This window comes from Podarcis filfolensis, assembly GCF_964270895.1.
Source record: "Podarcis filfolensis genome assembly, chromosome: 13".
Classification (NCBI taxonomy): domain Eukaryota; kingdom Metazoa; phylum Chordata; class Lepidosauria; order Squamata; family Lacertidae; genus Podarcis; species Podarcis filfolensis.
Genome location: NC_139615.1, coordinates 22908236 through 22929390, shown reverse-complemented (window position 1 = coordinate 22929390; position 21155 = coordinate 22908236). Strand labels below are relative to the sequence as shown.

The 21155-nt window shown below is 40.9% G+C and overlaps 2 protein-coding genes across 8 annotated transcripts in view; one reads left to right on the top strand and one right to left on the bottom strand.

Annotated features, from left to right (window-relative positions):
• Nucleotides 1–2075: 2075 nt before the first annotated feature.
• LOC310746704 (E3 ubiquitin-protein ligase TRIM39-like) lies at nt 2076–17626 on the bottom strand. Of its 4 annotated transcripts, none has more exons than XM_083580685.1 (9): nt 17494–17626; nt 16625–16729; nt 14836–14892; nt 8567–8620; nt 7330–7374; nt 6406–6426; nt 6156–6176; nt 4982–5008; nt 2076–3045 (listed from the first exon to the last, which is right to left on the bottom strand). In XM_083580685.1, exons 2-9 carry the CDS (start codon nt 16725–16727, stop codon nt 2450–2452), a joined length of 924 nt encoding a protein of 307 aa, XP_083436811.1. In that variant the 5' UTR covers nt 16728–16729; nt 17494–17626; the 3' UTR covers nt 2076–2449. The 4 variants fall into 4 exon arrangements, with proteins under 4 accessions (XP_083436811.1, XP_083436812.1, XP_083436813.1 ...); XM_083580686.1 differs by lacking the exons at nt 14836–14892; nt 16625–16729; nt 17494–17626 and adding exons at nt 10274–10342; nt 11918–11965; nt 13019–13111; XM_083580687.1 differs by lacking the exon at nt 14836–14892.
• A 2730-nt stretch (nt 17627–20356) lies between these two features.
• Nucleotides 20357–21155, top strand: part of LOC310747525 (uncharacterized protein) — a 46396-nt gene continuing 45597 nt past the window's right edge. For all 4 annotated transcript variants that reach the window (XM_083581984.1, XM_083581988.1, XM_083581986.1 and 1 more), the window contains exons 1-2: nt 20357–20440; nt 20637–20702. In XM_083581984.1, coding sequence (XP_083438110.1) covers nt 20419–20440; nt 20637–20702 — 88 coding nt within the window. In that variant the 5' untranslated portion in view covers nt 20357–20418. The remainder of the gene's footprint in view (nt 20441–20636; nt 20703–21155) is intronic.

Below are 21155 nucleotides of genomic sequence, written 5' to 3'. Positions count from 1 at the left end.
AACTATGAAAAATCAACAAACTCATACAAATACATAGTTCTGGAAATTAGATGTAGGAATATCCCTGTTTTAATTGGTCTGTTTGGGTTCAAATCATGGATATTTGTTTATCACAAATGTTTAGCACAGTTAGTTAGGGACAATACTTTGTAAAAGATAAAACCCTTATTTAGTATATTTCTTTATTATCAATATTTATATAAGTGAGGGTATCAGGGTGGCTCAACATTAAAATACACAATGGAATAGATTGTAGGCATCCTCAAATTATTTTGGGGTACATTTGCAAACTCGAGAAGCACACTCTGTATCCTCTTTTATTGCCCACAAATAAAATAGTTTTCCCCAAGCCTAATTTCAATGGGGAGCAGAGGAACAGAGAAGCAAACTCTGCATATTCCAGGGAAGGACTCTGCAGGCATATATGTGCCCATAGGCACCACACTGGCAACCCCTGGGATAGAGTCAAATATCTAAGTATCCTAAAAGGTGTTAATATCTAAAGAGCAGAAAAACCAACCTGGTTAAATTAAAGACATGCCCTTAATTGATTCTACGACAGCCAAGGGTTGCTTTGTTTTGTTTTTCATTTCCCCACCGGTATCTCCTTTTGTTTCAAATACAGTGGTACCTCAGAAGTCGAATGGAATCCATTACGGAAGTCCGTTAGACTTCCAAAACATTCGGAAACCAAGATGCGGGTTCCGACTGGCTGCAGGAAGCTCCTGCACATAAGCCACATTGGATGTTCAAGTTCCAAAGAATGTTTGTAAACCAGAACACTCACTTCTGGGTTTGCAGCATTCAGGAGCCAAAACGTTCAACTTGCAAGGTGTTGGGGATCCAAGGTACAACTGTACTGCAATTTTCAGCGGCTGTTCATCTTGCTTTGTAGTTATAGAGCCTGTAGAGGAGGGATAAATCTTCCCATCACCAAGTCCTTTGTAAACATTCAATTTCCTTTCACTGGAAACATCATAAAAGGACAAGACTTGATCATGCATATCTAGGAATATTCCTAATTTTGTAAGCTTTCCTTTCACTTTCAGGTGGGTCAATGGCTCTGTTCGAGCCCAGTGATTTTCCCCATAATCGCATCCTATGACCCAGTAGCCATTCTCAGGAGACAGGGTGACCCTCCCTTTTCTCAAAATGTTTGCAGAGGCAACTCCCAAGTCCCAAGTTTTCTTCTGACCAATTTCTACCTCCTAGTAATGTTTCCCTTATAAAAATCCATGTTTTGCCAGAATGAATGTGCGGGAGTCAAACCTGTTTTCCCAGTCAGCAACATTAGAAAAAAATCCTGTGTTCTGAACACTTTCCCCATCTTTAGTCATTTTCAGTTTGGGGTGAGCTGTCTTGGGATCCAAGATCACATCCACTGCAAAGCAACAAAAAGGGCTTAATTCAAAACGCACACACTTGAGGGTAGCTTTGTGTTACTTTTTAGGACACCATTGCCCCCTTGTGGATCACCCACACATTTGTAGTTATATGCTAGTGTCTTTTTCTTTGGCAATCAGATGAACCATACAAATTTCTATCTAAAGGGATTAACTAAGCTTGTTTCAAAAACTGCTGCAAATATTTTTGTAAACCCATTAGAGGGTTTTAAAAAATACACTCAGGAGGGATATACTTTTTGTTAAATATATTTTCAAAAGAGTAATTCATCCAATTCCTGTGCCAATGGGATTCTGTTACAATCCTCAGCAAAATTTTCTTGATACATACCTCTCATTCTCTGCATGCTAAACATACTACAAACTATCATTTCTTAGTGATTTTATTTAGGAACTTATTATTCAGCAGAAAACCAATCTTTTTGTCCTTTGCAACATAACTTACGTTCAATACTAGAACAGGGTTTTGTTTTTGTTAATGTAAATTATAGATTACCCTCAGTGTCTGCCTGGTTTGCCTGTAATTTTGTTTTTTTTTATGTATATTGCCTCAGATGGGCTTAAAAAGATATTTTTAGAGAAAACACTTATCTAAGTTACAAACATATTCTTCAGGTTGCAAAAGTGTTACACTGGTCACATCTTTTAAAACAAAACAAAAAACATTAAAACTAGCTTTCACATACTCCTTTATTCTTTTTGTAGGGAAGTTCAATCCAGTTAATACACAAATAGTTGAGTGCTAAGTTCAATTATGTTCAATTCATATTTGCTACAACACAAACTATTATGTAAAGAGGTTGACAGATATTTACACTGGTCACAAGAAAAGTACACAGAAAATCCATTCTGTTTCTGTAATTACATAATGAATTTTCCCACCAAAAAATTCTAAATTTTATGTTAAAACAATTGCATCCTTTTGGTTAGAATTTTCCCCCATAGTTGTGATAATATAACCCTTTAAACAAGGATGCTTTTAGTCTAGGTTTTTTAAAACCACTTCTACTTCTCTCCTGCTGTTTTCATTAAACGGAAGATTTACACTAATCCTGAGCCATCTCTGAGATGTTTGCTTTCTTCCCATCTTCCTCAACAATGTCATCTTCTTTAAGCCATGGGGAAATCTTCAGTGGCTGGCTGTCTAGCTCTGCAGCTACAGAGCCTGTAGAGAAGAAGGGATACAGCTTCCCAGAACAACAAATAGAAAATGTGTATAACTTCCTATTATTGTGGACATCATAAAAACATAGGCTTCCAGCTGGCATGTTTAGGAATATCCCTATTTTCGTTGGCTTCCCACTCACTTTAAGATAGGTCCATTGTTCTGTCCGAGCCCAATAATTTTTCCTACCTTCGAGTCCTATAACCCAGTAGCCATTCTGAGGAGACAGCGTGATCTTCCCTTTTCTATGAGCAAATTCAGAGGCAACCCCTAAATCCCACTTTCCTTTCTCGCCAACTTCCACTTCCCAGTAATGTCTTCCTTTGGAAAAACATTCTTTCGCCAGAACAAATGTATGGGAGTCAAACCTCTCCTCACAGTTAGGAACCTTAGATATGTTTCCTGTGTCCCAAAAACAGTTTCCATCTGAAACGTTCAGTCTTGGGTGAGCTGTCTTGGGGTCCAAGACCACATTAGCTGCAAAGAAGAAAAAAGGACTTAACACAAAGGCACAGACTTGAGGTATGTGTTACACTTTAAGGACAGTGACACCCCCTTGTAGATCACACTCAGGCCTGAAAATAGATAACTACAAATGGCACCTGTCTATATATACATACACACACACACACACACACACACACACACAATGATGGGCACTCTGAATTTCTAAGTAAATGAAGTGTGCTTCAAAGAGTATCAAACCCATGCCCACCCCCATGCAATTCTATTTCAGTCCATAGTGCAGTGGAACCTCGGTTGTCAATTATAATCCATTCCGGAAGACTGTTTGACTTCTGAAACATTCAGCAACCGAGGTGCAATTGCCAGTTGGAAAAATCCATTGAAAAAAACTGAGAAACACGCCTCAGAAGGCATTCGACTTCCAAGGCACGTTTGAAAATAGAAGCATTCACTTCTGGGTTGTCAGTGTTTGAAAGCCAAAACGTTTTCAGGGCAGAATCAGTATGCTCAGAATCCCCTGACATGGAAGAGAGCGTTCGGTTAGGAATGAAGGAGGCAGAAGAGGAGAGGGTAGGAGAGCCCAGCGGGGAAACGTCAGAGGTGGAAAGGAAGCAGGCAGCCTCACAGGCACCACAAGGGTTAAGCTCTGAATCAGGAGGAGGAGGTAGATTTACAACAGCTCGAGCCAGACACAAGGTCAAAAGACAGGTTCAAAGGAGAGTCGTAAAGTTCCAACACTTTAGATGCTGGAAATGGAGGAAAAGGTCACTGGAGGAATTTGATTCAACAGAGTCAGACTAATGGTGATTAGCTCATGATGACTTCTGTAAATACTTGTAAATAAAGACCATAAAAAGGTCAATGGTGTGAAGTGGCAATTACTGTGAAGAGAGAACCGTACCTCCCTGACAAATGTTCAACTTCTGAAGTGTTCGACAACCAAAGTTCCAGCATGTTCAATGGGTTGTCATTTGTTGTACATTATTTACAGCACAGGTGGACCTCTTTCTTTCAGGATGATTGGCACCTTCTTTGCATTTGGGGCAGCAGGCTTTGTGTTGATTTTTAAATAAATTATGCTAATCTGTAAACAAGTAATGGTGCACCCCTCTTAAACATGAATATGAAAAGCTGAGAAAAGGTCAGGAGGGATAGAAGGACAGACAAATATGAACACTCTAAAGGTGAAGGGTTTCTTACCTTTCATTGCTATCTAGTTTGAGGGGATTTGGCAAGAGAGCTGCCTTTGACCAAAGGCAGCTTTGTTTCATTCAAGGCAAAGTTTGGAAGAAGCATCTCTTTGGACACTTCCATTTATCCCTGACCACTGACTGTGCTAGCTGGGACCAGGGACATCCCTGAGTGATGCAAGGTCAGATGCAAATCACACATAGCATTTGTATACAGCTAAAAGCTGCATCTGGAGCTGAATCAGAAAGTAGAGGAACTGACAATCCCATATCTTGGCAAAAATAAATAAATCTAGAAGGGTCTGGAAATCCTTTTGATGAGAGATAGGGATTGAACTTGAAATGTTCTATGTACAAAACACACATTCTGACACTGTAAGTGCCACTTTAATTTACCCAGACCAGCACAAAAACCTTTATGACATTAGGGTTCCATTGTATCAGTTGTTTCTGGGAAACAGAGTATCAAGCACAGTCTGCTTGCTACACAGAGTGTGTTGTTTTTTTTACTGCAATGTATGTTGAAAAGTTTCAATAAAATCTAGGATCTAGGATGGATGAGAGAGAGAGAGAGAGAGATGTGGGGTGTGGTTTGCAGGATGGTCTACATAAGCCCTATGAAACAACTAGGGTTTTAATTATATTAATTAATATAATTAATTAATTAATTATAATAATTAAATACTGCAAACCCCAGTATTGATTTTAATTGGTTATCATTTTGCTAATTAGTATTTCCAAGCATTTGTTATTCTCACCTCTGTAGCGATGGACACCTGCAAATTCTGTGAACAAAAGAATGGACAAAGAAGTTTCATGGGCAATAGTGATACAGGCAGTGCTAGTCACACAACCACTGGGAATGCTGGCACAAGAAGTCCACAGAAATATTCAACCCGTGTCAGTTCTCTGCACATGGGCAATGCAGAGCATGTTAGGAGTTCTCTAATGAGAGGCTGCTTCCGCAATTGTGGAAACATGAATGGACCCATCCTCATTCTGGCACCAGTATCGTAAGGGAACAAAGCAAGGTAGTATTCGATAGAAGGGGCCCTCACATTCAATCCCCGCCACCGAAGTCACATGTATCCAGAATTCATCATGAGAAAGGATCCCTATACCCTGCTCCTAAACTGGTTCTCTCCCCTTTACCTGCAATCTATTAACAAAAGACCCAAAGGCATGAATAACATTACATCCAATTCAGGCCTGTGTTCCAGGCATGATTTTGTTTTCAACAAGGAATATGTTGGATTTCCTGGCAGTAAGGGAAAATAGCTAATTGCCAAGATACAATCATATTTTGAATATCAGCACCTAGGGGCAGCTGCCAGAAGGAAAGATAGCAACAGACACGGATCGGCTAATCTGTCTACTTTGGTTTCTTATTTTCCCAATCTTAAGGCTCAGTTCTCCACATTCCCAAATGAAAAGTCCTCGTGAAAATTCATTAGCATTGTTAGTGGATTTCTCTTGACACACACATTAATGCAATATTTCCTGATGTACACATTCCACAAGCAATCTTATATGTTATTTCCACACAAATATGCATATTCTATGCACACTTTACCATGGTATATCACATTTTGCTCATGTTACTTGACAGCCAGCTGGGTCCTGGCTGAGTTGGGATAGAGGGGGGTGGGGATGCCAGCATATATCCAGCTGAGCCAAGAATGGGGAGTTATGCCAGTATAGCCCAGTTGTGCCAGGAACCTATCAGTTCAGCCAGAGATCCACTGGATCTTAACCCTACTCATCCTAGTAGATCTTGATAAAGAATCACTCCCTCACCTAAGTTTGTGCTCTGTTATAACTACCTCTCTATCCTCTTCTCTTCCATATTCTGTTTGATAACCTGTCATATACTATTTTTTCAAGAACATGCATTTTCCCCCTTGTTAGTGTGAAATGTTACATATGAATTACCTATTTCTGCCTTCAGTTGTTCTGAAAAAGAAAAGATATAATATAAAGATGACACTTTAAAGTGAAGTATTATTCACCTCCCCTTCCAAAATCAGAAATTTGGTGGTGGAACACTGAAAAACATCCTTGTGTAAAGGAAGTGCTTTCTGTTAGCACAAAAACCTACTGGACACAATGGATCCAGAGGATAAGAAGTGTTGCAATATAGAATCAACTGATAGTTTAAGCTGGGTGGTGTTAGAATACTGACCTATTTCTCTCTTTAATTCATCTGCAAAGGAAAAAAGATATGGATTTTACATGTAGTAAGCATTTCAAAATAAAACTAGAATCAATGTGTGGCTCAAATTCCTTCTCTGACATTATTTAAAATCACCACTGCCCTCTCACTGTTTCACCCTGCTTGCTCTACTCAGACCTATGCTGTTGTTAAGAATAACCATTTTTCTGTCAGTGTCCCTCCATCCCTGCTTCCTCTACTCAAAGTTCTGCCATCCCCTGTTCTTCCATTCTTGCTGTACTCAAACTCCTCCCTCTCCCTTTTCTTAGCTGTGAGAGACATGAAGGAAGCAGAGCCCTCAAATATAATATAGTAATGCCAGACAATGTATTTCATTCCTGGTACTATGTGTTGTTTTCAACATGAAGTTCTAGTATGTGTTGTAATTTTAAGCAGGTATTTTATTAGCACATACCGATATATGTGCAACATACATCAGCTGAACTTAGTATTCTCAACTGGGGTATCATCAATGTTTACAGACCCTGGACCCACTTTTAATCCCAACATGCATATGGGAACAGATGCAGGTCAGCATGAAGAAGCAGGGCCAATTGTCAATGAAGCTAACTTTTTATTCAAGGAAACGAACATACGCTCAACAACACTTCCCAGTGTAAATGTAATAATATAATAAATATAACCACAAGAAAACTAAAATTTTGTGATATATTTTGTAACAGAAAGTTGGGATCAAGTAGCTGTTTAAGTGGGGAAGTATTTTACTACAGTACCAACTTAGAATAAGTGAATTAATATTTTTATTGGATGTATTGTTTTAAATCTTTCAGCTTTCTAAAAATTAGTTTTTATTAAAGATTTTCCTGTGTAACAAACAAAGAAAAGTACATACAGTGCCTCTGCTTTTAGTTCAGAGTCTTTCCCAACACTTACCATTTTCTGACTTTAAATCAGGAAACAATGAAAAATAGATTATACCTGCAAATGAAAAGTTTCAGATTAAAACAGTAAACAGCATGAAAATGAAACCAAGGATGATTCCTATTGTGAATCTCACCAGGCCCCGATTACAAGTCACAGAAATCACTCTGCTCACAAGTAGTCTGCTGACGGGGGTCTATTTGTGTGCAATATAGCATCAGAGAAGATCGCTGCAGCTTCTTCTAAAATACAGCTTGTGGGAAACCAGCAATCCCATTTTATAGAATAAAAATTGTGTACTAACTTGCCCTGATATTTCACTACTCACTTCAGTAGGCCCTTTAATATGAGGCATTCCATCCCAATATCATCATTTTTTCAAAGAGAAGGCAGAGTTCCCATATGTCCAGGAAAACCCAGACATCTCCTCTTTTTGGGGGGTCAACATGCCTGTCTGGCCAGATTTTTACATTTTAAAGGAAATGTCTGGGGTATTTGGGCTCGGGTGGCTTGGGCTGTCCTCTTATCTGTTTTTCAAGATATGGCAACACTAATAATCAGTGGCGTAGTGTGGGTTGTCAGCACCCGGGGCAAGGCAAGTAATTTGCGCCCCCTAACCCGTGGATTTGCGCCCCCTAACCCGTGGATTTGCCCTAACCCCAGATGTTGCGCCCGGTGCGGCCGGCCCCCCCTGCACCCCCCACGCTACGCCACTGCTAATAATGGATGGTGTGCATATATATCCAGTTTTTCTACCTAATACATCAGGTTTGGGGAACCTTTTCGAACCCAAGAGCTGCAATCCTTGGCAACTGAATCCTTGGCCAGTGGTAGCCAGGGCCAGAGGTGATAATAGGCACAGCAAGAGATTTTAATCTTACATTTGTGCAGCAAGCTACATCCCATCTACACAAAAACCAGAGGTTTCTAGTACACCCACAGGAGCCAACTCCTAGAGGCTGAGGGCCCCAATAAAATATTTGAGAGGGTCAAATCCCCCATCCCTGTTGATGGGCATTGCCATTCAAATGGTGTGTGTGTGGCATGCCATGTGATCGATTATGTTGGTCGGGGCTTACCTGTGCCCCCCATTTTTATTCAAGTTGACACCCCAAGTATGGCCAGCACCCATATCTCTTTGCCCAGGCAAGCAAGAGCCTTTACTGCACTTCAAGCATACATTGCAGCCAGACAAAAACACTCAAGTAGAGTTAAATGAAAATGCTACACAATCATATATTTAAAGTACCCACGAGTCTTTTCACTATCCGTCTCACAGAGTCACGAATGCATGCAAAAATGCCTGAAAAACAGAAAGGGGGGGGTGATGAGAAAGGCCTGAGCTAAACTTCCACAGTCCCCCCCCCCATTTTTATCAAGCTTGCTTTTTAGGAGACTTTCACATCTCAGACAATCACTTCCCACCCCCATGCAGTTGTCCTGAAGCTATGGGAGGAGTTGGTGTAGCTTTGAAGACAACACCCTCTGTCTAGAATCACAGACCCCCCAAGTGTCCCTATTTTCCAGGGGTGTCCCTGATTTAGAGAAGCTGTCCCAGTTTCCGATTTGATCCCAGAATTTCCTACTTTTCCTTAGAATGCCCCTATTTTCATTGGAGAAATGCTGGAGGGTATGGAGTTACCCTGAGCCATCTGAAGGCAATTCTGTATAGGGAAGTGTGTTTTTTTCTAATGTTTAATGTTTTATTATGTTTTTATATATGTTGGAAGCTGCCCAGAGTGGCTGGGGCCGCCCAGTAAGATGTGTAGGGCAAAAAATAGTAAAATTATTATTATGGAATGGGATGTCCCTATTTTTATTGGAGAAATGTTGGAGGGTATGGAATCATTGATTTGTTTTAGATGTCCAGACCAATATCACAATTTCTTCAAAGTGAGGATAGAATAGAACGGATGTTCAGTTTTTCCACCTAACAGATAACAGTTCTGGAGCCCTTTTCTAACTAAGGGATATATTCTTGGGCAGCCAGGGGTAGCCTTGGACATATGACCACTGTAGGCAAAATGCCCTCCCCCACAGACCCCCCTCATCTCCCCTTCCTTCCCTCCACTGTTGCATCTGTGCTGCCGTTGGTCCTGCCACAACTGCACCCCTACTCGTGGTCGTGCGTGCACTGCCAACCATGATGCAGCGGGGCAGCAGCAGGGGCACAGCAGTGGAGACAAGGGCACTGTGGCAGCAGTGGCAGTGGCCTGGGCAAAGCCGCAGCAGGGCTGGTGTCAGTGCAGCAGTGCGGGCAGGCAGGGGGCTGGATCTGCCACCCAAGGCAAATTGCTTCACTCTGCTTCATAGACGGGCCATGTTTGTGCACAACCTGGGGGGCTTTGTGCCAGCGGTGGCCCAGGCCAGAGATGGTAGTAAGAACCGCAAGAGATATTACTCATATTGTAAAAATGCAAGTTTCATTCCATTTATAAAAACCAGGGGTTTCTAGTACACTCATGCCCGTAGCTCTTAGTTTTGGCAAGCATGAGCCTTTATTGTAGTTCAAGCATACATTCCAGCCAGACGAAAACACTCAATGTTAAGTTGTGGGTGAACATATCAGACAACACAGCGATTCTTCAAACAGCTCTTGTTTATTCATAGGCCAGAACTGAACTGTAGGGTTCAGCCAGCCTGCTTATATAGAGCTCCACTATAACGCAACAATAACCATTTTCTGGAACTATCCAACTGAACATCACTTTCAATCCCTTATTTGCAAATGTGGATCTGAGTGAAAACTACCTACAGTACCCCCCTGCTGGCCCAGGGTGAAAACTTCAGTACATAACACTCAAGGAGGGTGCAGAGCAGGGGCATAACTTGGGAAGAACCCTGAAGGATAGTTAGAAAGGCCTGGAGAGCTGCATTCAGCCCCCAGGCTAGGGCCACTGCACTCCTGCAATAGATGATCTGTACTTTTAACATGTCAATCGTATACTTAAAGTACCTTTGGTTTTCAAAAGCTGTAGACATTCTGTTATCAACCTTACAAATTCACGAATATAGAAGGAAATGCCTGAAAAACAAAAAGGGGAAAGTTAAATAAGGCCTGAGCTACAGAGGCGGGTGGGAGGGTGACATTGTCACAGTTGGCACACCCCCGGGACGCTTCCTGCCACCGGCACGCCCCTGCAGGTGGCTAGCCCTGCCCCCGCAACTGGGGGCTGCTCCAGGTGCCGGAGCAGCTAGCTCTGCCTCTGCTGAGCTAGACCCCTATGGGGTTTTTTAATCAGTCTTGCTCTTTAGGAGGCTTTCACTTGTTACATAATCACCCCCCCCCCAATTATGTTATCCTGAAGCCATAGGAGGAGTTTGTGTAACTTCTGATGTGATTGCTGTTCCCTTGTGACTTTCTTGCTCTGCTGGATATTGTTTCGATAATGAAACAGGAGGTGGCAAACAAGAAACATCACCCAAGTCCTTGGTGATGAAAATCTCTTTATCTAAACAAGAATAGGTTGAAAGCTTGCCTCTAATCTATGATAGTGCTTCCACCATCTCAGAGCAGGAGTGACTGCAAAATTCATTTGGGGGATAAATTCATTTGGGAAAATAATGCCAGCAGTGAAGATCATTTGGGAGAATATAATGTAAGAAAACAGTAGCAAATGTTTTATCAGTGATACATAAGCACTGTTTATCTTTGTTTTATGAGGAAGACAAGTTTTGACTGTTTTTTAAAGGAAGGTGATGGGACTCTAAGGCTAGAGAGATTTTTAACAAATGTCAAACACATTACAAGAGAGCTATTAGAAGGCACATGTGTAGTTGAAGCATTCACTTTCATATTCAAGAATTGCTAGTCAGAGGACTATACAACTCAATCAATTACACAACACTTCTGATTCTTCAGTAATGCAATATTTGGAATTAGTGAAGCTATCGTACCTTGGATGGATTCCTGCACTGCAGGGGGGTTGAACTAGATGACCCTCAGTGTCCCTCCCAACTCTACAATTCTATGGCTACGTGACTGGGTAGTGGCAATGATCACGTCAACTGTTTGCAAAATTGGTGTGCCACATATAGACAACCTGGAAGCCTAAATATGGGAAGGAACACATGTCTTCTAAGCCCTATTCCTCTCTATAGGATGCAGGTATCTGCAATCACTGATATTCTTTTTCCAAATAGGACTAAAATGTCTGTAGAAAAGTGTGAATGACACAGATATTTCCTTATATTTACTATATGTGTTAGCTGGTCTTTTAAAATGTCAACCTTATACTTAAAGTACCTATAAATTTGAAAGGTCACCTTGTGTTTTCAAAATCTCAGCTTTCTGCCTATGGCCTCACAAAGTCAGGGACCGGTGCACAAATAAAGAAGGGAATAGTGTTTGAAAAACAGCAGAGGCAGTTTGTATGTCCTGGTGTCATGACAAATTACAGCTGACTGAAAGTGGAAGCAAAAGGTTTGGAATTCCTTCCAGCTTTATTCCTTCTGTTTTTCACACTTCCCTTCCCTTCTCCAATTCATCCAGGAGAAGGAGCTTGGAAGTTTCTGCTTTCAGTTAACTGTAGTTATAGATCTATACATAATTTCTTATTCTTCTGCAATACAATATTTGGAATTACTTAAGGTAACCTACCTTTAAATGCATTTTGCGCCTTTTCGTAGCATTTTCTCAGGAAACGTTCTGTTGCAGAACAAGAGCAACATTTAAGACATACATGTGGATGAAATCAGCTTTAAAATCAGCATTGTAATTATGACTCTAGGACCAGGAGATGGCACTTTTCAGTCTTCCAGTTGGCAAAGTGGAAGTGCAACATATGTACAACCTGGAGCCTAAATATAAGAGAGGATGTAGAAAACCTATTGTGGATGATCCCCTCCCCCCAAGGTGGTAGGTCAACTGGTTTGTACAATTATTCCTCCTTGTTGTTTGGCACATCCTAAAGGATCAAGCCCTTTAGGACTCCCAAGGGGTTTTGGTTGACATTATTGTCTTGATTTCTGTTTGTGCTTCAGGGATAAGTGCCAGCAGGAAGTGCAAGGGTGCTCTTGTGGGCCAGTTGAAATTTGAGTGACTGCCAGAAGCAGTAGAGCTGCAGGATTAATCAACTATGCTGGGCCCTGCCTATTTGCCTACATCACCCGGCAGGTGATATAACATCCCTTGCACCATCCCAATAGCTTCTGGAATAGGTGTGAGGCATCTGGATATCAGGCCAGCCAGCATGTAACCACTAAGGGCCTAAGGTGTATAAATCTCCCTGATGGGGTCTGCCCTTGGAGCTTTGATATATGTAGACCCTGCTCAGAAGGGTTCAGTGTACTGCATCCTTTTTTGTTATTGTTTCCTGAAGCTGCTGATAACTGAATGGGTAAGTATTTTATCTTGCTTATGCCATGTTATTCTCTTTAAAGACCATTTTGATGTGCATATTATTCTGTATTCAAGCATTGAATTTTTCCTCACTAGTGTTATTGCCGCTGAATCTAAAATAACGCGTTTTTATTTATTTGGCAAAACAGAAGGTATATGTCCTCTAAGCCCAGTTCTTCCCTCTAGAATGCTTTCTCCCTTTCTGCCTCAGGTTAGGTATCATTGATTATGTTTAGAGCCAGGACCAAAATCATCAATTCTTTAAACTGATGGGGGAAAATGTTATGCAAAAACATGAATTTCATAGTTAATGGGTTGCCTATACTTTTACTGTGTGAGTTATGTATATATTTAAAGTACCTATAGATTTGACAGGCCACATGTTGTGTGCATATTCTTGAAGACTTTTTGCTTTTGCTTTTATGAAGTCAGGAAACTGAAATGATGTCGGAATGATGTCTGAAAAGCAGAAAAAACAAATGAATATAAAACCGGTTAAAGACAGGGGTGAAGTATTCATGGATAGACAGTTTGGGATGAGGGCCATATTGCATTAAAAATAGGATGTAACTAAAGATATTGCAGTTCCATCCTGCTGGCTAAAAATGGGGACATTTATGGGAAGTACCTGTGCAATTAACTCCACTCACAGCATTCTGCTATTTCCTATATCACTTGTAATTGCTTTTATAATGAATCAGAACATGACAAGAAAATCCTTCCAGCTCTTATCAGGGGGAACAATTAAAATATAGAAGGATTTGTCATATACATGCATATCTGCATGTAAAGGATGTTGGGGAGATGTCAGGAACAAGACACAAAGCCACAGCAGGTACTTTATAAACAATGGGGAAGAGTCAAGCAGGGGGGAGACAGAGGAGATGGAAAGCTGGGAGTCTGTGTTATCAGCAGTTCTTGGCATCCGTCTGTCGCAAGAGACAATGGAGTGTGCCTCCAAGGATGAAGTCAAACTGCATTGTTTTTTGCTGTGTTAACAGCACTGAAGTGACCTCTCTGAGGCACAAGCCTGGGCAGTGTATATGGAGGTCCTGGGCTGCCCAAGTGACAAGACCAAACTCTCAGCCTCACTTTGTGGTCCAAAGGAAAGCACAGCAATACATTTGGCACCAGTTTGGCTGCAGGAGTTGCTGAAAGGAGTTGCTGAAAGGAGGTGTACCAGATGCCATCCAACCATCTTACAAGCTCATCTCCAGATTTGTGTAGGGTTTACTCCTTAGCCTTTTCTTCTCCTGAAGATGTCCCATAAGGCAGCAGAGGTTTGGGATCAGAGTTTTCATTCTCCTAGATGGATCACCCTCCCAGATTGATGAGCCCTATCTGCCCTTCATTTCCCTCTACAGCACGTGCAGAAACTGCCTTATTGACTGTTGGAACCACTATTGGTCCACTCAATCTACTGAAGCATGTCTTTGCATGCAAGTTAAGTCCCTAACTCACTCAGGGTTTGAGACCCATCAGCTACCCCCTCCTGGTTAAGCCAGCCAGTTGAATCCATTCTTGTGGTGTGACCACTGTCTCATGCTGACAGCTTCAATGAGCCACAGGTGAGAGCTGAGATGGGTGGAGGCTGGAGACCAAAGGCGGACAAACTATGGATCATTACAAGATTTGTTTACTGGGAAGAGGAAATGCTATGGAGCTAGAAGGTGGATTGATTTGCTTGATGACTGACCATAGTGAAAACTTTGACCTCTGGAATAAATCTGGGATAAGCCAAGACTCTCCAAAGTAAGGTTGGGTTTATCTAGGAGATATTTTGTTTTCTCAGGGGGTGTAAGGAAGCTAAATTGACACTGAGTAGCCTTATTAGAAAGGGAAATTTTCACAGTTCATTTGTGGGTCAAAGACAGGAACTATCTTGAATGTGTAAGCTACATCTGCAACAAGTATTTTCATACATTTATGAAGTTCTCCATAATAATTGTCAAAAACAAGATAAATAAAAACATTGTAATTTTCAGACACGTTATTCAAAAGTATTTTATTTTAACTATATTTTCATTAAGATTTCAGTGTAATGAATTCAAAAGGTGGGCTAACCCATTGACCCAACAGTTTAATAACCCATAATTCAAATTATTAAAGCATTTCCAGAGGCAAACAATTATTCATACTACCTTGTCGTCCCTCATAGTATGGAATGTAATATTTACCTAGACTCATTCCTTCCCTTTTGTCAGTGCATTTCGGCTGGGAATCTTCCTGCTTCTCTGTGATAGGAAGAAAAAAAGTTTAATGCAAGCTTCAGGGTTAGATGGACTCTATAACTACATTAAATGATTAAAGCCACTCCAAAACCAAATCATTATTCATTGTTCCTCTCCATGGTTTGTACTACATTAACTTACCCATAAACATTTTTTTCCTATGCTTTTCTGTGAGGACATAGCTACTCAAATATTGCTTTTGGATGAATTGGACTTTAAAGTTTTTGGTATTATGACTATAAGTGAAGACTGCTGGCTGGGAGTGTTGAGAGTTGTATTTCAACAAGATCTGGAGGGCACTACATTGATATAGATATAGGGGACCAGAAAATGACATTTTCCACCACTGATTCTCACAGGCAACTTTATTATTGCAGCAGTTGTTCTACTGCATTTGTAGAAAACTCTACAAGGTTGTTTTTCTTCCTGAGCTGTGAGAAAGAATGATCTCCCTGCTCACTCAAAAAAGTATTCTGAGACACGATGAATGAGATTTTAAAAACAGGGGAAGTCCCAGAAACATGGAAAGAGGCATACATAACATTAATCCCAAAACAAGATTCAGACATAACTTTAGTTAAAAATTATAGGCCCATTTCATTATTAAATAATGATTACAAACTGTTTGCATATATTTTAGCCAACAGAATGAAATTTTTTTTGGAAGAATATATACACCAGGATCAAGCAGGATTTCTCCCATGTAGGCAAAAGAAAGATAATATTAGGAATGTTTTAAACATAATAGAATACCTGGAAGTTTGAAATGAAAAGCAAGCTGCATTTATGTTTATAGATGCAGAAAAAGCATTTGATAATGTTTCTCGGGGCTTTATGAAAAATGTTCTTGAAGAAATGGAATTTGGAGAAAAAATTAATATGGGAATCCAAGCCATATATTCAGAACAGATTGCAAAATTTTGTTTAAAAAACCCAGAAGCGTTTTTGTTAGGTATTTTAGGACAAGAGTTGCTGAAAGAAAAACAGACATTATTTATGTATGCTACAGCAGCAGCAAGAATTTTAATAACACAAAATCGGAATACCGGAGAAGTACAGTGGTACCTTGGGTTAAGAACTTAATTTGTTCCGGAGGTCCATTCTTAACCTCAAACTATTCTTAACCTGAGGCACCACTTTAGCTAATGGGGCCTCCCTCTGCCGCTGCACCGCTGGCACGCAATTTCTGTTCTCATCCTGAAGTAAAGTTCTTAACCCGAGGTACAATTTCTGGGTTAGCGGAGTCTGTAACCTGAAGCATCTGTAACCTGAAGTGTCTGTAACCCTAGGTACCACTGTACCAGCAAAAGAACAATGGCAAGAAAAGTTGATGAACTATGCAGAGTAAGCAAAGTTAATGGACAAACTGCATGAAAAGGACAATCGTGACTTTGAAAAAGAATGGGAACCTTTTACAACATATTTGCAGAAACAACAAAAAGAAATGGACTCGCTGGCAGGATTTAAATAAACATTTACAACTTTATTTACAGAGAAGAAGTACAGCAATTGGATAACATAGTATTACATACAAACAGCAGAATGTATCATTTGATGTAACAAACCAGAAATGGAAGTTGAGGGAAGTCAACAGGGAGGGGGTAATTGGAAAATGAATGTTTAGTAATGATATTGGATATTTGTTATGAGAAAAGAAAACTAATAAAAATTATTTTAAAAAAAGAAAAAGAAAAAGTTTTCTGAGAAAGTTTGACTTGGTTTTAATCTAAGTTACCTTTAGATTTTAAAGGCTGCATCACACTTCCAAGGGGTAGCCATTTTCCCAATATCAGCTTCACAGTATCAGCAATCCAGAAAAGAAAGTATAACAATTTCATGCCTGAAAGGCAGAAATTAAAAAGAATGAGATAAGTCTGAGCTAAATCTCCATGGTTTTTGTTTGCTTTTTCTGCAACACAACTTGCTTTTAAATGGGTCTACCAACTTGTCATGAATTGTTTTCACGTTTAAAAATTAAAAAACCCTGAAAGGTTGTTAACCAATTTGAATGTAGGTAATTCATACTTCAAGGTGTAATTTCAAGCATTTTAGCTACAAATAATTTCAAAGGGAGAACTTTAAGCATTTACTCAACACTTCCATTGTAAACAATGTAGTTAATTTTGGCTGAGGTTTCCCTTTACATGGTTCAAAAATGCACACTAAGAAAAATATTGAGTGCATTTTGTGAAGCAGAATCCTTGGCAGGCCAATCTAATACACTTTATATAAGCAGCTACTCTATGTATATCATGCTAATGGCATGCCCCAGGGATTTATAGAAACTACAGAGAGATGTGCAATTTGACCAATAATATGAAAAAAATCACCAGTAATAGTGAATTTTACCTCAATGCATTTATTTATTTACACCATTTTTATTACATTTTAGGCAAAGCCCAAAAAAGGTGTCTCACAACCAAAACCAGAAAAATCAACAAGTTAAAATAATAACAAAGGTCAAATCACCAAAATAAAAGTGAAAGGTATACAGTTTGTATTAAAGATTTGTATTAAAGTTCAGTCTACTGAGCTGGCAATATGATTCAGAATTATGAAATGTTTACCCCACTTTTATGGCAGAAAAATACTTTTTATACATACCTTTTCCTGAAGCAACCACAATGGTGCTGAAAATAATCACTTCCTGACTGAAGGGAAAAGAGTGATTTCAAGTGAGATTTGCAGTTTTGCAGGAAACAACAAATCACACAAGAGTATGAACTTTGATTGGAGGCGGGTGGGGAATGCCACATACTAACCACCCAGGGAAAGTCAACTGTCAGCTTATTTGTAGTGAGAGGGCAAATTCCATATCAGTGATATGAGAAAATGGTTTCAAAATGAAACTTGACAGGATTCTTCAGCCAGGTATTATGTTAAAAAAAAAAATCTGATTTTTAAAAACATCAACCCACAGGTGAATGGCAACCACAATAGGAAAGAATTCAAGGAATGTAAGATCACAGGTGATAGGAGAACCCTTCCAGTGGGGTGGCCAACTACTCATAAAATAACCCCCAAAACCTAGGGAACATGCAGCATCAGAGTGTATCTGGAAATCACGCTGAGTGGCCAGAATGTCCTGCCAATGAGATATGCCATTATCAAGGAATTTAAGCCATATGAGCAGATCAGCTTTTACTGCATTACCCAAGCGAACCCTGTGATGTGAAGACTGAAAGCTCTCTCTTAACTGCACCAGGTGTGCACAGAAAGCTCTGCTCATGGCAGTTACTCTGCATGCAAAGTTCAGGTGGCCGAGGAGCGACTGAATTTGGTGTAGCGTTACCTTTTTGAGTGAGTTGCTTAATAACCTCTTGAAGACCTTTTATCTCATCCTGTGGGGAGTGGTATGAATGAGGTTTGGCTTGGGCATGGGGCAATCAAAATACTTCCGGCCCACCCACCAGAAGTGACACGTAGATTAATCAAGATTGGGGTTCCTAAGACTTACATCAAATAAGGTGACCCCCCAAAGGGACCGCCATCGGTCCTGGCTCCGCCTGGGCACGCAGAAATTATCACTCCCCCCAGATCCCTTTAATGGGATACCCCAGTGTTTAGAGCGGCAGGCGGAGACTGCCACCTCCCCTCCACCCAAGACAAAGGATTGTTCCAATGCCCCAACTGCCAATCAAGCAAAACACTCACCGCCAAACTACTCACATCTGCATCCAAAACCTGATACCTCCTACAATGTCTGCCAACCAAATATCATTTCCTGGAAAGGTGCATGCCATCAGACCTGAACAGACTCTCTTCCAAGAATGTAATGTTGGAGTGCTGAATCACACAGCCACCCCATTGCAATATGTGGCGCCTAACTGCACAGGTAGCCTTTTTCCAAGTGCGGTTGATTCCCACTTGCGCCATTGTTGTCTCTCAAGCATATCTGACCATACAAGGCATATGGTGGGGTACATGTTGTGCAGCGTCTGCAAGTCCTTAATTATAGCCCATATTAGGTCTCCTGAGAGTAGAGTTTCATCGATTTCTTGCATTCACATTCGGGGGTTGAACCAGACTAGCAGTTGCTTGGGCTATTATTCCTATTGTTGGCACCACCTGCATACTCATTGCCTGCAGTAGGCCCCTGTTGGCTGGTCCCTGCTGCCTGCCCATGTGCTGCTGCTGTGGCTTGCGGGATATGCCCTTCCTTGTACGCAGTGGGGATACGGGCTCAGGCTGATTAGCACGTGGCATATTTGCTGAGCAGAGATAAGATACCTAGTCCCCAAAGAAAGCTCCCACACTCTACCAATGCCTTCTATAGAAGGACTTTGAAACGGTGAGGTAAGAAACAAATTCAGAATGGATTAACTATGCCTACTGAACACCCAGGTAAAGGGACCCCTGACCATTAGGTCGTCGTGACCGACTTTGGGGTTGCGGCGCTCATCTCGCTTTATTGGCTGAGGGAGCCAGCGTACAGCTTCCGGGTCATGTGGCCAGCATGACTAAGCCACTTCTGGCGAACCAGAGCAGCGTACGGAAATGCTGTTTACCTTCCCGCAGGAGCGGTACCTATTTATCTACTTGCACTTTGTGCTTTTGAACTGCTAGGTTGGCAGGAGCAGGAACCGAGCAACAGGAGCTCACCCCGTCACAGGGATTCGAACTGCCGACCTTCTGATCAGCAAATCCTATGCTCTGTGGTTTAGCACCCAGGTAGACCTAGACAATCGAGCAAAAATATCAATGTACAGAAAAATTAACTTGAATCAATGAACCACAATCACCAGGATGAAATATAATATTAGCCAAATACAATGTTTAGACCCAATGAATTGATTACACCCCTGCCGCCTATCTGGACAGGGCACTTATGTCATGATTCCCTCATTGAGGCCTTAGTGGAGCCTCTGCTGTCCCGCAATGCCGCCATGCCAAAAGGGTGAGCAGACTTGCCCTACCCAGTTTCACAGTGGAAACTGCTAGAATGGGGATCGAGGCCCTGTGGCATACACCTGGCCCATGAGGTCTCTCAATGCAGTCTTGATAGGCCATGGGGGTGGCCATGCTACATGGGGGTGGTTTGTGTGCATGGGAGTGTACATGCTTTAGCTCCATCTTGGGCATTAGCTGCTGGGGTGCAGCCCCACTCATTTTATCCTGAAAAATGTTTCCTATTTATATCCTAAGAAGGAATTTTCCACTACAATTAATCTCTGAATCTTCTCTCTTTCACGTGAACTAAGCTACTAATTTTCAGAGTGGTTTCTGAATGAGGGTTAAATGGGATAATGGATGAAAAGCTGCCTTTCTGACCATCAAATATTGTCTTTAAGTAAATGTGCCTGAGGGTCAGAGATACATTGAATAGTTCATCAGAAGGAATGGTGTAAAAATTATACATCCTTGACTTGTAGCTGCAGCCACATCTGAGGGTGAGCCCTGAGGGAGGGGACAGAAACATGCATGCTGCAAAAGTCCTGATCATTTCCATCTCGTCTGTGAGAGAAGTAGAAGGACCTGAGAGTCAGAAGAGTGGCAATGTCAGATTGACAAGCCAACTCCTCCACCCTGATGAATCTCTTCTGGATTCTCTGTAAGTTTGGGAAACTGGGAAGCGAATTCACGAATATGGTTATTAGAAACTACCAGGGATTGCTAGAAAACGCTTAAGCAAGTCCAAAAAAGCTGAAGTAAAAATAGTAGGTTAGGAGAATTCTTAAATCATTGCTTTGCCCTTGTTATTTCCTGTTAAAACATAGTGTTAATATATTGCATGAATGTCATTGCAGGTGCTATGTTTGCAAATCACTGGTGTTTGGGTGATTACCAAGATTCAGAGCTTTGCACTTCAACAGGTGAGTTTGAGCCTGTGCACACCAGTAAGTATGTAAAGGACTTCAGGACTGTGTGTTTGTGTACTGCCACATTCCTAAAATCAATGTATAACTAATAAACACGTTAAGATGCGATATAAAAGAGCACAAAAAGGAGTGCTAGGAAAGAAAATAATGCCGATAAATCAATCTACGCACTTTCACAGAACTGCTCGAATATTCGTCCTCCATTGCAGTTAAGTTATCGCTTGCTCTCTGCATTCACTTATGCCTGCCTTCCTTCCTTCCTTCCTTCCTTTCTTTCTTTCTTTCTTTCTTTCTTTCTTTCTTTCTTTCTATTTTCTAGGTGAACCTCCTGCTCCTCTTTTCTTATTGAATGCTACTTTGGTTCCTGAAGTGAAAATTATCTTCGCACTATATGTTTGTCCATAAGAGGTTGTGCTGACCAAATTTATTTTCTGTAAAGATGGGGCT